Raw genomic sequence first — 17,517 nt, forward strand, 5'->3', positions numbered from 1 at the left:
GGAGGTGATAGCAGTTTTAAGTGGCAAATGCACTCTAGGCAGCATTACAAGCCATGGTAGCTGAACTGGAGGGTGACGGCCAGGCCTCAAGGCAACGAAACCCGAAAACCCATGAGACGGAATACCGGAAGGAGATTGAAAGTTCGACGAAAAGGACACCTTTTTTATATCCAAACCAAGGCACAGTTTTTTTCATACCTAAGATCCATGTGAGGGAAAAAAGTCAAAAACATCAAAAACCACCAGAAAAGATATGCAAACATCATTTGAACAAAAGATCCCTATTTTCTTAACCTTCTCAACCGTTTTCTTTCTCTACAATATATCACAACAAACCAAAATCCAAAAAGATATGTTTGATAGAGAAGCACCCAAGTAAAACTAGCAAAAAAGACCTCCATCCCTAAGGTATGTTATATCTAACGATTACATCCTGTTTTTCGGATTAGCTCTTTTGCACACGTTCATCACGAAATTCAGGATGACAGTGGCGGGAATTCCTCTTCATTCTTGAGGTGGAATGAATTCTCTTTGATCCTGAACACCCACAAAAACAAAATTAATGAGTCAAACCAAGAAAGTTACTTAAAAATAGACGGGTCAAGCAGGAGATAACATGGTTGAAAGCCGACTAAAGTGTGATTTTAATGTAAAAAGTAAATTATTATTGCGTAACATAATTTGTAGCCGTATTTGGCATGCTGAATATTTATACCCAAAAGAGTTTGGAATCAACCCGTCCCAAATCTGACATCTTTTTTATTCAAAAAAAATTAGATTACTACTAAAATAATACAGTATTTAATCGACACTAACTATTTAAACAGTATTTGAAATTTTTGACAAAAGTGTAACCTGGCCAGCCAAAGCCAACCCATTTCAACCCACATTACAATTTACCTGTTTTGACTAGGGGTGTGCATGAAACCGAAAAAACCGATCCCTAACGAAAAACCGAAGATTTGGTTTGATGTTTTCCTAAAAACAGATTTCCAGACCTCCGGTTCGGTTTTGCACGCAACTAAAATTGAAAAAAAAATTGAGCATGGATAAACATAAATGGATTAATGTCATCGAGTAAAAATAATATAATTGAGTTAAATTAAAATACTAACAAAAACTGGAAAAAAAGAAGGCTCTAAACCGGTTTTGTGGGGGTAGGACAAAGATTCGAACACGCAATGACCAGCTTTCAAGTCATTCGATCGGTATTGATTCGGTTCGTTACAGTACCAGCACTAAAAGAACAAAAAAGAAAACAATTAATAAAACCAAAAAACAAAGCAAAAAAGGAAAAAATAAAAATAAAATAATAATAATAATAATTAAAAACAAAAACAAAAGAGAACAATTTAGGACACAAATCCCAAAATTGCAATTTTAATAAACAAAAAAGATTTAGACGAAAATTCATTATTCTGGACCAAATTTTTTTTATTTTTTTAACCCAAATTATGAAACCAAAAATAAAAAAAAACCAAACCCAAACCGAAAAAACGAAAACCACTCAAAAACCAAATTTCGGTTTGAGCCCAAAAACAGCCCATGTGCACCCCTAGTTTTGAAAACAATTTTGACCCTTTACCCCGAACTACCCATTTTATCAACTTAATGTAAAAAGAAGACATGAAAAGAAGATAAAAAGGCAGTAAATTCAAAATTACAATTACCTCCCCTGTTTTCTGCCATATGCATGATTTCCTTTTGGGCTTTGCACATGAGGTGGAGGTGCCTCTGCTGCATTAGACGGGTTCTCGTTCTCGGTCATACCCCGAAAAGATCCAAATTCAAGTCTCCTTGATTGGTTTGAAAAACCATTGACCTGGTGAGTTTGGTTTGATGCATTACCATTGGCACGGGCTTGTCGTGGGGACCATTCAAGCTGGATTTGGGTTCCATGGTTTGATTCAAGGACCGATTTTGGTTCACTAGAAGGAACCCGGGCTCGGTAGTGATGACCATTAGAGACCTGTGGTCCACGGCTCCTTCCTCTGTACCTTGTAGGTGGCACTCTATCCTCGCATGCATTAGAGCTCTGCAACATGTTTTTCATTAAATTGATGAAACATAAAATCACATGTATGTTACCATATCTTCAATTATTTAGACATTAACTATTTTCATATTTGAGAAGACACATGCGTTTCAGGTTGACCCATTTTTGACCAGTAGTACAACAAAACCCCTTTTGACCCCTACTAACAAATAACGCTTTTTGACCCATACTACAAAATTATATGTACTGCAAAATAGCCTGCTTTGACTTGTACTAAAAAAAAGTACCCGTTTTGACTTTTGACCTTTACTACAAAATACTGTTTTGACCCCAACAGTTTTGTAGAACCCGCTAGGCTGTATCGACCGGTTAATCGGATTGAAATTTTATATGTAAATTTTCACATATTCATTTATATACCAAATTTTATATATAAGTCAATGGGGGCACCGACTAGCGATTAATCAACACCTAGGCGCGACCTTTAGAACCATGGACCCGAACTACAAAACTACCCGTGTTGGCCGGTACTACAAAATTACCAGAATTACTGACAAAGTTAGCTGTTTCGACCCTTAGTACAAAATAACCTGTGTTGACCCATACTACAAAACAACCCTTTTGATCCATACTACAAAGTCTAAACTACCGTTTTGACCCATACTACAAAATTACCTGCTTTGACCAAAACTTGTTTTAACCTGCTACCCAACCCGGCCATTTTGTCAACTCTAAATGTAGCACAAAATGTGAGTAAAAAACATACCATTACAGGAATATAAGGCCCGGTACCACGCGCTGCACCATTACCCGAGTTGCGATTAGACCCATTAGCATGCTTGTGGTGTCCCGTCACTACACCATTTGCTTTCACTTTAGAACCCAAATTCTGTTGAAAGGGACCGGGCCATGAATGCGCAGCTGCAGACAGGTCCCACGAGCTCCTATTACCATAAGGTGAAGTAGGCGGGCTCGGGCTAGTCCGAACCATATTCGTAGACAATGCATAACCATGACATCCTTGGCCATATAACAAACTCCTTATGTGAGCATCATAATCACCCGTTAGATCAGAAAACGGGTTCAGTATTTCAGTTTCCAAAGTACCATCAGATGACATGTCGTTCTTTCCCTTATTAATACACAAGCAAATTGTATCTCCATCCACTAATTCAGACCTTCCATTTTCCATAAAAATTTCAAGACCTGTTTTGTCATCAACGGGCTCGCGTTCTAGGTTTGACTCGGTTAAGGGAGTGGTATTATGGTCATTTACATAGTCATCCAAATCACCATTTGAGAATCTTGACAACAAATCATCCTCATAATAGGGTTCACTACGTGACGAAATGGACAACGTTCCAAACCCGTTAGCAGTAAAGATTAAGTTGGAATCGGGCCCGCATTTAGGTTGATGTCTTTGTAAGGTGTTTCTAAAGAACATCTTGATCTCATCTTTAATGTTGGTTGGTTGTTGCAGGATTTTACCAAGTCTGCGGGCCCCATACCTGAATGCACTCCGTATCCGGAAATAATTTCCTACAAGATTACCAAAGAAGGGTATATTTGGAAAAGGAAAACTTATTTATAATTATAACCCTATTGGGGCTTTTAATAAACTTAAAAGAATAAAGAGAGTTAATACCTTTGTGAACACTTCGTCCAAGATTATTGTTTTCTTTCAACGGGTCAATAATATTCAGATTCTTGAGGTTAAAAGCCCGAAGATCAGGCTCGGTTCCCTTAGAAGGCACTATGAACATATCCATACAATTTTTCCTAAATTCAGCACCCAGTAGCACGTCGGTTCCTTGATTTTCGTGGGTTTCCACTGCATAGTTAATGTATTTATTAAGATTACAAAAAAAATTGCATTTGACCGTTCTTTTATTTTCCTATTGAATACTTAATGTGTTAATTCTGAACTGCAAAAACAACATTCCAAGATTAATCTATAAATGAGTTAGGAGGTTTGTCTGTCTATACTGAAGTACTCATTGGTCAACTTCGGACCGGTTTGACCCGGTCTTCTAGCTAAAATTATTTATTAACAAATTGGGCCCATTTGAGATTGAACTAAACCCCCCAAAATGACCACTCATAAGTCAACGGAGTCAAAGTTATCACTTCTAGAATGTTGCTCTAATCTTTCCATGAAAAGTCATTAATGTATTAATCAAGATTACAAAGACACTTATTTTGAGTTTTTAGCCACTTTTATGTTTCTATTGAAACAATGTGTTAGTTCTGACCAACAAAAACAATAGCATTCCAAGATTAATCTAAATTGAGTTAGGAGGTTTGTCTATATGAATAATAGACTTTGGTCAACTTAGGGACTTAGGGTTAGTTTCACCTGTTCCTGTTTTAGCTAAAGCTTTTAATTGACCAATTCGACCCATTCCTCTTTTAGCTAAAGTTTTTACCTGACCCATTTGAGATTAAAACGCCCCAAAATTGACAAATTCATAAGTCAGCGGGGCATAAAAGCCACCTCTAGCATGTTTCTATAATCTTTTGGTGGCAAAATAGATAGGATGAGTTATGGTCAACTTCTTAAATGTCTGGCCCGTTTCCATATTAACGGGTCGAAATCAGCCCGTTTACATTTTTCTTACCCGTTAATCTAGGCAGGGAAGATTTGCAAACCGGACCATCCAAGCTGACACAATAGTTATCCCAGTCAAACTTGGCATAATAATCCAAAAATCTGTAGAGAACCTAAAAATGAAGAAAAAAAAGGATCATCATTTGATAATTAAAACTATGATTTTGCGTGCTAAAATGAAGATATGTTACCTCTAACGGGCCATTTAAAGAAGCATGGTAAACATGGAATATGTAAAGAACTAATGTTTCCAATGCGTAAGTGGATATTAATCCATGATGAGCCCCGAGTATTCGACTTTCATAGTAACACCATGCTTTTATTAGAATAATGCTCCGCTTGAAAAGATGATCTTTGCCAGCAAGACGGTCCACCTGTCATCAATGTATGAACGGATGAATGAATAACAATTAATAAGATGATGATTACTTTATAACAGGCAATCGGTAACATTAACAACTTTACTTATTGACATAAAGATCCACATCTTACTTGTTCAAGAAAACAGAGTGTACAGAGTCCACCCAACTGATTAAACGAGATATCTATGACGATGTCTTGAACAAGACATTTCACGAGCTTCACCTACCGGACAAAAAAACAAAAAACTAATAAGATCAGCAAACGAGGATCGTTGCCTAAACATCATATTAATAGATGTCTAGAATATCATAATTTACAGTAGTGTAATGATGATAATATTAACCTCAGCATCAATGAATTGTGTGTCCTTTAACTTGAATTCCTTATTTCCATACATCTCTTCTTCCTGGAGAACACGAAGAACTTCACGAGGCAAAATATCATCCAAATTAGGAGTACTAAGAACCGTTAGATCAATGTCTCCATCAGGAAGATAAGTCTTTAACGGTACTGAACCATACGGAAACACCTACAACAGTTTATATACAAATTCAATAAAAATCATCATCATAACTTATGCACATCATCAAACACAAAATATATGAATATGAATATGACTGTTTTCCCTAAAATCATCATCATAATTTACGCATATCATCAAGCATGAACAATATAAAATTGAAAATGACTGTCTTGCCCTAAATCATCATAACTTACTCATATCATCAAACACGCAGAACATGAATATGAAAATGATTGTTTTGCCCTAAAATCATCATCATAACTTATGCATATCATCAAACAGGAACATCATGAAAATGACCGTTTCGCCCTAAAATCATCATCATTATCTTAACTATGCATATCATCAAACATGAACAATATGAATATGAAAATGAATATTTTGCCCTAAATCATCATAACTTACGCAAATCATCAAACAAGAACAATATGAACATGAAAATGACTGTTTTGCCCTTAAATCATCATCATCATCATCATCAACATAACTTATGCATATCATCAAACAAGAACAGCAAGAATATGAAAATGACTATTTTGCCCTAAATTCATCAAAAGCTCATAACCAAAAAAAACCAGAAATTGTGAAAAATGACAGTTTTAACCTCTAATCTGAGGTTGAATCTGATAAGCTTCTGCACATATTCAATCACATCTTTCCTCTTCTCTTCCGAATCCAAAGTCGGGTATATACAATTCAACACCTCCTGGGCCGGGTCTTCCGCTAACCCCCACGTCTCCACCCGAATCGTATTCGGATCCGGGTTGCACAACGGCCCAGCAAACGACGGCATAATATTCGGGCGATCCTCTTCCATACCCAGATCGCCCATAACACACAAATCTTGTTTTTAACGCAAAAACCCACAAAGAATCACTCACCAATTGAGGCTTCTAAACTGAAATTGAGCACATGGGTATTGATAATTGAGTGAAAATATTGTAGGGTTTATGGGTATTTGATAAAATTGAAATTGAGACGGTTGTTGTTATCTGGTATGTAGATATAGACGGATACAGATGATATGTGTTTGTGTGTGTGGGTTTATATGTAATTGTGTTATTGTGTATGTATATGTATATTGGATTTGTGAAGAAAACAGAAGACCAGAAGAGACGCGACGAGACGCGACGAGATGGTAAAGAAGGGATAAATAATTATGGAGCAATTAGCAGACAGCATCTGTTGATTTTGGGTTTAATATGTGTCCTTCTACTATTGGTTGCTTCATACTTTGTGGTTTTTAACCTGTTACGAAATTAGTCGGTATCATTTAAATTCGTTAAGGTACCGGCGCTGAATCAACACATGAATAGGTTATGATCAGACTAACACACGTATATTTAATCGATATCAATTAGGTTTGTTAAAGTATTAGAAAAAAACCGAAATTTTAATTAGTAATTGTCAAGAATAGTAGTGCTGTATGTGTTGCTTATAATTCAAAAAATAAAAATAAAGTAGCATGCTTAAAATGTTGCGTATTCGTTCAGTAAAACCTAGGCTTTGTGACGGCAAGTAGATATGAATTCGGCCGGCATTGGTTAGATATGTTATGATATGAGAACTAAGCCCAAAAACTTATCTTACCAAATTAACATATTAAACTAAAAAACGAACCGACACTAAACTGGAAAAATTAATCTAGCAAGCGTTTGATATAATTGTGACACTCATATAGCTTATTATGCAAAATAATATGTTAAAAAAACGTTCATTTTGTCTGTAAAATCCGGGCGTTGCGGCCTTGAGTTGACGCAAGTTGAGTTAGTATCGATCAGGTTTGTTATGGTACCGGAATTAAATGGTTGATAAAACCCAGGTGTGAGTCAGGGGGAATTCGATCGGTATCTATGAGGTTTGTTACGATACCTGAAATAAACCCAAAAAATTATTTGGTGAAATCAACAAAGAAAAAAAGTAAACTAAAACAACATATAATTAAAATAAAAATAAAAAGAAAACAATAAATAATTAAAAAGGAAAAGGGAAAATTTCAACAGAGAACTTTGATTTTAATCTTATGTTTAATTTAGGGGTTCGTATCGGATCACTTTGTATTTATTACGCTTTGTTAATTAACAAAAACGTGTAGGATAACAAAACAAATGACTTTAGTTATTTTATATTGGGTTGTTTGTGAACGGGTGAAATTGACTGGGTTATCTAAATTAAAGCAAATGGATTCACTCTTTCAATCAGCTGTAGATGATACATGAGATATAGTACTGACTACTTATTCAAGCTGGTCAAAGTTGAAATTGCAAATGTTTATTCAAATTACTTTATAATAGTAGTTAGCAAAATAAAATTTTAACTTTGATATTTTCTCATCTACACCCAATGTTTTAAGTTTTAACACAGTCCAACAACCCTTCAATTGTCTCATAATAACCCGGTAACGGTATTGTAATGGAATTTTAGTGTTTGTGTGTGGGAAATTGTGGTTCGTCTAGAACCAGAAAGTGTTTGAAGGGAGGATGGTTTCGGGCTACAATATAATGGCGGATGCTAAAGAGGACGCTTTCTTTTGGATTCGAAAACAGCCAAAGATGCGTACAATTAATGGGAACAGTTGGGGTTTTGTTGGACGAGTTTTAGGGCATGTTTGGGATTGAGTTTGAAAATAACTTATTAACTTATTGGTTTTTCTCAAAATGCCAATAATTTAAAAAGTTGTTTGTCAGTCACAAAAGTCTTTTTATTTAATTTATTTTTAACCTTTAGAAATGGTTAAAAAATTGTTTTATAAAAGCCACAAATCCAGGTATTTTAAAATGACTCTTGGCTTTTGTACTGAAAAATTACTTAATACGCTAACAAACACTTTATTAAAAGCAACATATCGAGCTACTAGTTTTCCCACCATAAAAACTAATCCAAGTAATTTTTAAAAACTCCTTTTGAAAAAGTCATAAGTCTATAAGTGTAATATCTATGAATTTTTCTTGCAAAAACGCTAGTCTTTTGTGCTCGTATTAATTTCATCATCTACATTTATTAGTGTTGAATTATGTGTCATTTATTGAATAACATTTTCTTTATATGCGTAATTATATGATCCTATATTCATTTCATCATAACCGTGCTTAATCATTAATATAACACGTTGAACCGGAATGCCTAGATTAATATTTTATAACATGTAACAAAATATTTTGTTATTATTATTTTTATCCTAAGTATTTAAATTAATCATTTGATTTAAAAAAATTGAGCATTCTAGAACCTTCTATATTAACCTTGTTCCACAATTAAATTTATCCAATTCTTGTAATTTAAAAAAAAAAAGTCAAAAAAAAAAATAATAATAATAATAAAATAAAAAGTGCCGTGCACTTTTGAATGCACACACACATATCTATTTTTTCTTATTATTATTGTATATATTATTATCATTATCATTATTATAATTAGTTTATCTCTTAAGTTTTAAACAAGTTTTATCTCTATCTACATCATATTCAAACCTCAACTTTTGGCCTATAAATAGAGCCCTCATTCTCATATTTTTTTTCACACCAAATCCCATTCTCTCTTTTCTTTCTAAGCACAATCAAGTAAGTTTTACATATTTTTCTTTGTTGTTCTTCATATATCTTTGATTTTGATCTTGTTCTTTTGAATTTCTTTTAGTTTGTTCCTATGTTCTTGAGTTTTCTTTTAAATCTTCATAATTGTTCATATACTCTCACCATGATCATCATAAATTGTTAATAATCCCTTACTTTTTGCTCTAAAAGATTATGATGATCATGTTATTCCAAGAAATCATAATTGTTTTCTCATAATTTTGGATTAAATTATAATTTTTCCATGAACAACTATGAATATTCTTATGATCTTCAAAAAAAAAACTCATAAAGTTATCATAACTAAAAATTATATTTGCATAATTGGTCCTTATACTTTCATAAATGTCAATAAATATCCTAAATTATAATATTTACACTTTAAACCATATACTTTCATAAATGTTAATAAATATCCTAAACTATAATATTTACACTTTGAACCCTACACTTTCTTAAATGCCAATAAACACCCAAACTATATGATATTACACTTTTAACCCCGTACTTTATTATTTATGAAAACCATTCTAAAACATTTTGAGTTAGTATACAAATAGAGTATAAACCGGGTATGTGTGTATCTGACAAGCAAACGGTTCTGTCTAAGGCAAGAGTGGCGTAAATAATCCCATTGGACCCGTGACTCTTACCTGGGAATCAATTTGCTGGAGGTCATGCTCTTGGTTTAGAACATTCTAGTATGCGACACTCTAACTAATTTAAAAATCAAACTTAATCTAGGGCATCTCGTAACCGGTTCAACAAACTCTTGCTCGTGTTCGTGTTCATCCGTCAAGCAAGGTGAGTTCATAGCCCCTTTTCATGCTTTTAAACGTTTTATACTTCGGGGTGGAAACATGCAACTTATTTACTTTATGTTTTATACATGCTATTTGATTCAAGATTTATTTCATTATATTCGTTATGTGTAATCATTACAAGTGTATACTTAATCGCATGTACAACCATTAACTTCTTAAGCTCGTGGTAGTATGATGATAGATCTATTGGCCCGACCCGCCCACGCAGGCCTTAGGTTGAGGCTTGTGTGTTCAGAATCTGACGATCGTTAAACATTAAACATAATAGTCTAATCGTGGATTAGACGACTCGCTAAACGTGTCAGAGGTTTGGTTGTAATCACAAAGTATACAAAGTAACTTAACACATATGGAATGTTTTCAACATAAAACTTATTTTTTTCAAAACCTATGTTCTCACCAACTATTTTTAGTTGACACTCTCGCATGTTTTTCAGGTGATGGAAATTAAGTTATGAAGATTCTTGAAGTTTCATATAGGGCATGAGTCAGACTTAGAAGTTGAATGAATAAAGTGCTATGTCATATTTTCTATTTGGATTATATTTGAATAATTCGTTGGTTTCTTTTAATAGGAGTTTTTACATTTAATACCATGTGCATGATTTCAATCTACGCACGCCCCGGCGTTTCCGCCTTCGGCCGGGGGGGTGTGACAATAAGTACTATCACACCCCAACCTAACAGCGGAACATGTCAAGGCACGACATAATTTGTATCATAGCTCAAAGACACTAAAATAAATATAAAGTGTCAATATCTAATTTATTTATTCAAATCATTGTACACAAGAATTTCACAGCAAACTAACTTAAAATAATTACATCATACTAACCAAATAAATTGTTCTTTATTTTAATAAAACTTAAAGTCCAACTAAGTCTTACATCTTCAATAATCCCAAATAGTTACCTGCAATATGCGTAAAAATATATATTTTGTCAACATAAAATTGAGCAAGTAATTACAATTCAGATATGCATAATAATAAAAATAATAATTCCTTGCGATATCATGCATTGCTTCAACTAGCATAACATAAATTAAATTTGTTTGGCCATGATTCATTTAACACAATCAATGGCTATTAAATAATAAATACAGATAATGGTGTCGTTTGGCCATTATCCATCGAACACGATCTATTGCTACTAAGAATGGTGTGTGATCATACTATGAGGATGGGGATGAGACACCAACCAACCATAAACACTGTAAACACATAATCAAGTAGTATTTAACAACTAATCGAGTAATATCATAATATGCAAACAATGGAATTGAGTTTGATAATTTAATTGAATGTATAAACAAACTTGGGTTTTGTGTACACATAAAGTGCCCAAAACAAAAATAGAAAAAGGGGAGTGTTATTACTCACCTTAGGGAGATAGGCGAGTTAAATAATACTTAGGGATATAGGCGAGTTAAATAATACGAGGACGTGAAATAAGTGAGTTGAGTCAACTTAAGAAAATAAACATACAATTATCACATAAAATAATATAACTAAAAAAGAGCATTTAGAAACTGAAATCGTGTGAAAACTCTATATGGTTCTCAAGTTATTTAAGCGAGCTGAGACGGGTCAGAATCTAAACAGTGAATTTTTTTGTTTCTGGTCCGTCACATGTAAAATGTGAAAACAAAGCTAAAACTCTTTTGGAGCGAAAGCTAATTTTAATCAGAAAGTGGTGTAATCGAAAATTCCCAATTTTACTTACTTTGTTAACCCTAGCGGGCCAAAACGAAATTGTGTTATTAAATCGCCTCAATCAATGAATTGATTGAGGGCTTTTGTTTAAAATAACAAAATGAACATCTTTCATGTTCAACACTTATCCGAAAAGTGGATGGAATGAATATAATCGGATAAGTCAAACTTGAGGGTTATGAAAAGCCAACCGTCAAGAACTTGAGCAACTGAGCATTAAAAAGTACAAATTGGAGGTAAAGTGAGATGGGGTGAACGATTATGAGGAGTTAGGGTTGTTTATAAAGGATTAATTGAGTTTGGAGGGGAATAAATCGTTATAAGTGGGTGAAGAAACACTAAGTGAACCCACAAGCAGATTATAGATAATCTGGGGGTTAAGTAATGTTTCCCACGAATGAGGTCCAGCAGAGAAAGTTGTTCTTCGGGGGACCTGCAAAACAGACACCGTAAGCTCGTCACTGAGAAGGGGGGGGTACCTCCTTGTGACCACCCTCCGGCGTGAGAATCAGACTAGATTGCTCTGAATATAAGTGTATATTAAGAGATTGCTAGATAAGATTGAGATAACAGATGATGTCCTTACCATTCCAAGGTGTTGGAGTATTTATAGCCGAAGGTAGGTTTCCAAGCAGGTACAGCCGGCTGAATAGTATTCCTGTTCTACCAACAGTGGACGTACGCACAGGCCATGCTGGTTGGTGGATAGGTTACGGCCAACAGTAATAAGGTCAGCTGTATACTGTTCCTTTACTGCCGGCTACGCACTGTTCCACCAACTGTAGGCTGCGCACGTCCCCTCGTAAGGGTTGGTGAGTAGGCAGCGGCTAATAGTGACAAACAGTACTAGAGGTTGCTCCTCCTCGTATTGTTGTCGGTGAGCTGTCACCCTGTGATTAGTTCATGGGATGCTCTGGTCAAATTGTCTGTTCCGCCCATACCTTAGTAGGTATAGTACGAAAGACCTTCCAGAAGCATACGGACTGGCTCATTTAGGCGGGAGTATTCCCGCCTTGCTCATTCCTTCATGTGACTACTGAAGTAACGAATGCCTTGTGCGTGTAGCCTTGCTGTTAGTGCGGGTAGCCTTCCCTGATGGTTTGTATCCGCAACTGCGGGAACAGGCGGGGTACTTCACCATTGGGAGGCTTTCCCTGCGGGTACAGCTGGCGTACTGCGCGTAAGGTTCTTTGAGCATGGTGGGTCCTGCTGGAGCAGTTGGTCATTGCGCGGACGTCCCTGTTCAAGGTGAGTCTTGCGGGTCCAACTGGGCTCTGCTGGGACCTACCTCTTCAAGTCCCCCCAGTCCAATGTTCTTCTCATGAATTATTAATAAGTGAGGTGAACTTTTGGACTTAGCAAGGGGTTTTGAAAAGGGTTTAGTTTTTCGGTTTTCCGTGGTGATTCATCCCGCGGTTTTCCTGATGTCACGCAGAAATTCCCGACTTTTCTGCTTGATCTTTGGGTGTGAAGCGGGTAGGTTTGTAACCTCCTCGCACGTTAGGAGCGTTGAGTCCTACTTGTGTGGATTCTCCGTGGGGTTTTGGTAGCTTTCAACATACTGATCAATTACGCTAAAACCACCAATCCCATCATGGAGCTTCGAACAATATAGTTCTCGACGTTCCCGTCATGCGGGGATGTTGTTAGGACATGAAATGTCATGTGTATGTCCCCAGTTCTATCAGGATGGTTCGATATGAAAATAACGATCGTGAAACCAAGTTAACGGACTGAAAATGTCAAAAGAAACTGATTCGATCGAATCAGTGACTGATTAGATCGAACCAGGACTCATTCGATCGAATGAGATACTCATTCGATCGAATCAGTATACGATATATAAACGAAACTTAGGAAATTTCACAAGAGAGAGCACACATTACACACAGTCACGAACCTGCTACTGCCGAAAATCCTCTCTGCCCATCTTCGTCGTGTCGGTCTTTTCCTTCGTCCCTAGGTGTCAAACCGTCTTAGGAATCGTAACCGTGCGTTGTTGATCACCACCGAATCGCCGTGTTAGAGGATTCCGCACTCTAACACGTTGCCCCGTGAATCGTTGGGAAACCGTGTCCCGCACCGGTCCGACAAAGTGGTATCAGAGCCTTTGGTTCTTGATTCACGTTAGATTCGTGGTGAAATTCGTGTTTTTCTCGCGAAAATCGTAATTTTTGCCGGAAAATTCCGAATTTTTGGTGTTTTTGATCTTGGTGTTCGTCGTGTTCTTGTCAAAAACTGTTAAAATTGTCATATTTTGGTGTTTTGATCTTAGAATTGTGTGTTAAAAGTTCGAGTTTCGTCAAGAACGTTCTTCGCGTTCTTCGTGTTCTTCGTATTTTTGGTGGTTTTGATCCGTTTTTTGGTTGGTCTTAAGTTGTTTTTGTGTTAAAAGTCATATTTCGATCTTAATTTGCCTCTTGATCTTTCAAAATTCGTGTTTTTGATTCAAAATTCGAAAATCCGTCAAAATCTTCTAATTTTAGAATTTCCAGAAATTTCGATCGAACCAGTCTATTTTTGGAACTCATTCGATCGAATAGCCTTCCTATTCGATCGAACAAGTTTGAACTTTGACCGAATCAGTTTTTCCCGCCGAGAATTACTCCTAGTTCATTCGATCGAACCAGATTTGTTCATTCGATCGAATTAGTCACCATTCGATCGAATAAGTCTTTTATTCGATCCGCCGATTCGATCTTTGTCTTATTCGACTGTCAGAACCCGTTCGATTGAACCAGAAACTCTTTCGATCGAACCTCTCAACCCATTCGATCGAACCAGATTCACATTCGATCGAATAACTTTCAGAAGATCAGATCAGTATTTCAGAGAGACATTCGATCGAACCAGAACACATTCGATCGAATAGGTCACTCATCCGATCGAATCAAACCCATTCGATCAACAGTTCAACGTTAAAGCAAAGAAACAAAGATGGCTGCAAGTTCGAGTACCAACAAGAGGATTCAATCGATTCTCGAAAGTGATTCTGAATCGGGAAGCTATAACAAGCCACCAAAGCTAATGACTTTAAACGATTTTACAACCTGGAAGACAAGATTTCAAATTCATATAACAGGTGTGAATCCTGGACTTTGGGAAGCTGTTCAGACAACTTGGGTGCATCCGACAAATGATGATGGTGAGACTTTGAGTTACTTTAGGCTGTCTGAAGATCAAAGGATAGCCTTTGATGCTGAGAAGAAAGCCTTCTCGTTACTGTCACAAGCACTTTCAAGCGATCTCTTCCATCAGTTTAACCAGTTTACAACAGCGTCAACTCTTTGGAACGCACTGGTTGAACGATGTGAAGGATCTGACTCACTTAGAGAAATTCACGCACGGGAGCTCAAGCGTGAATTTGATTTGTTTGGTCCAGAATCGGGAGAAGACATTGAATCGTTACTGTCGAGATTCTATCATCTAATGTCAGAACTCAAGTCCTATAATGTCAAAACAACAGGGACTGAAAAGGTTAGATGTCTTGCTCAAGGACTTCCAACCAGCTGGAAAACCTTCCTGACAGTAATGAGAAGAAGTCATCAGCTGGAGACGATTCTCCTGTCTGATTTTATTAAAGAAATCAGACAAGAAGAGGCTGAACTAAGAGCCTCCTCCAGAAAACCGAGATCAGCTTCTGACAAATCACTCTACATGTCAAAACCTCCTATGTCAGATTCAACTGATCATGCTCCGATGAAGACCGCTTTTGTCTCCTCAACGTCAAATCAATCAAAGGGGACTGAAACGAGATCTTCCGTCCCATCATCAACTTCTGGAAATTCAAGTACTAACTCCGGACCCAAGTCAACGGAGAAAGCAACGTTGAATACTGAAGGCTTGGGAACAGTAACAGTGGAGGTTGCCAAAGAACACATGGCAACTCTAGGCACGATAATTGAGTCCTACAGTTTAATGGTGGCGGGTAAGCTAGGAAATAGTCATCTGGACAGTGATGACTATGAACAGCTTGACGAAGATGATATGGAACGCATAGACATTATGTGGGCTCTTGGCAGTGCGTTCCGAAGGGCCAGAAAGTGGACGAAGAAAACAGGTCAGGCCCTCTCAATAAACAACAAATCCAAGTTCGGCTTTGATAAAAACAAAGTAAAATGCTACAACTGTGGCGAACTTGGTCACTTTGCCAAGGAGTGTTCGAAGCCAAGAAGGGAAGGTCACCAATATCCCTTCCGAACCACTTCATCATCATCCACTCCTGCTGAAGCTGCTGCAACTGTCAACCTTGAGAGACAACTGGTCCCTCAAAATCAAACCGCAGCAAACAACGTCAACATCAACAATGAAACTGCTCTTGCAGTTCAAGGGGATGAAGGCGAGACATGGAACTTCAGCATCAACATGGCTGATGTCACAATAGTAGATGGAAACTCTGATACCGAGTCTGTTGTTTCCTCGACCAATGAAGAATATATTGTCGATGAACCAGCTGCTGAAGTCCATGAAGAAGAACCTGAGGTTGAAGTGGTATCTTTGGAGATTAAGGAGGATCACGATAAAGAGTCAAATGTTCCTCAAATATCTCCATGTTCGACAATTCCCGCAGAGGCTGCTAAAGTTGAAGAAGTCAACGAAGTAGAGTCTAAAGCAACTTCTGCATCGTTTCTGGAAAAAGCTGGGAATCTTTGCTTTGCATTCATGGCAGAGACATCAAATGCCAAGGTTGCTCTATATGATCCAAGATTCAACATGTGGATCATAGACTCAGGAGCTTCCAGGCACATGACTGGAAACATGAATCTCCTTTCAAGTGTCAGACAAATAAAAGGAGGTGCAGTTTCCTTTGCAGGAAATCAAGGAGGTTATATCACGGCCCAAGGAATTGTGTCTAATGGGCGAATTTCGTTTGAGAAAGTTAATTTCATCAAAGAGTTGGAGAACAACCTGTTGTCGATAAGTCAAATCTGCGACAAAGGTTTCAAAGTTATGTTTGACGACCGAGATTGCCACATCTTGGCTAAGGATTTCAACTTTCCTGAAGACAAGGTTTTAATGTCAGCTGCACGCCAGAGTGATCTCTACATTCTGGATATGGCTAAGGCAGGGTCATCGTCTCCAACGGCGACATGTTTTGTGTCCAAGGCATCCGAACGTGATACTGTCTTATGGCATAGACGGATGGGACACATAAATGTCAGGAACATGAACAAGCTTGTGCACAACAGACTAGTTGAGGGAGTTAATCTGAGAAGCTTTCGTCTCCCTGATTCGTGTGTGCAGTGCAAAGCAGGAAAGCAAATAAAAAGGTCCCACAAGTCTAAGAGTTTCCACTCGATTGATATTCCGTTGGAACTCCTTCATATGGATCTTTTTGGCCCAATAAGCGTCAAAAGTATCTCTGGGCACTCATACTGTCTAGTGGTTACTGATGAATATTCTAGATTCTCTTGGGTGTTTTTCTTGAAAGTAAAATCAGAAACGTTTGGATGTATACAACTGCTGGTTACAACTATTGAGTCTCAATACAATCTGAAGGTTCGAAGAATGCGGTCAGATAACGGTACAGAATTTAAAAATGCGAATGTTGAAAATTTCTGCAAAGAAAAAGGGATCGTTCAGGAGTTCAGTGCTCCATATGTTCCACAAATGAACGGGGTTGCTGAAAGGAAAAATCGTACGTTAATCGAGACAGCAAGAACAATGTTAGCCGACTCAGTGTTACCTGTTACGTTTTGGAGTGAGGCAATTGCCAACGCCTGTTTCACATTAAATCGGGTAGGCATTGTCAAGCGCCACGGCAAGACAAGTTTCGAGCTTCTTCAACGACGAAGGCCTAACTTAGAGCACCTGGAACCATTCGGAGCTCTTTGCACGTTACTTAAAAGGCACGTTGATAATAAGTTCGAGGAGAAGATTATCAAGGGTTATTTTCTGGGTTACAGCGTACCTCTCA

General features: G+C 37.1%; 1 protein-coding gene across 1 annotated transcript; it reads right to left on the reverse strand.

The window, feature by feature from the left end:
• Positions 1-245: 245 nt before the first annotated feature.
• LOC143632657 (uncharacterized) lies at positions 246-6,640 on the reverse strand. The gene is made up of 9 exons (XM_077101122.1): positions 6,095-6,640; positions 5,311-5,496; positions 5,097-5,189; positions 4,796-4,978; positions 4,615-4,717; positions 3,642-3,827; positions 2,763-3,535; positions 1,671-2,035; positions 246-537 (listed from the first exon to the last, which is right to left on the reverse strand). The coding sequence occupies exons 1-9, from the start codon at positions 6,320-6,322 to the stop codon at positions 477-479; spliced, it is 2,178 nt and encodes a 725-aa protein (XP_076957237.1). The 5' UTR covers positions 6,323-6,640; the 3' UTR covers positions 246-476.
• Positions 6,641-17,517: the final 10,877 nt, after the last annotated feature.

Source organism: Bidens hawaiensis, unplaced genomic scaffold, assembly GCF_021521415.1.
Source record: "Bidens hawaiensis isolate Kalapana, Puna unplaced genomic scaffold, B.hawaiensis_p1.1 tig00006520_1, whole genome shotgun sequence".
Classification (NCBI taxonomy): Eukaryota; Viridiplantae; Streptophyta; class Magnoliopsida; order Asterales; family Asteraceae; genus Bidens; species Bidens hawaiensis.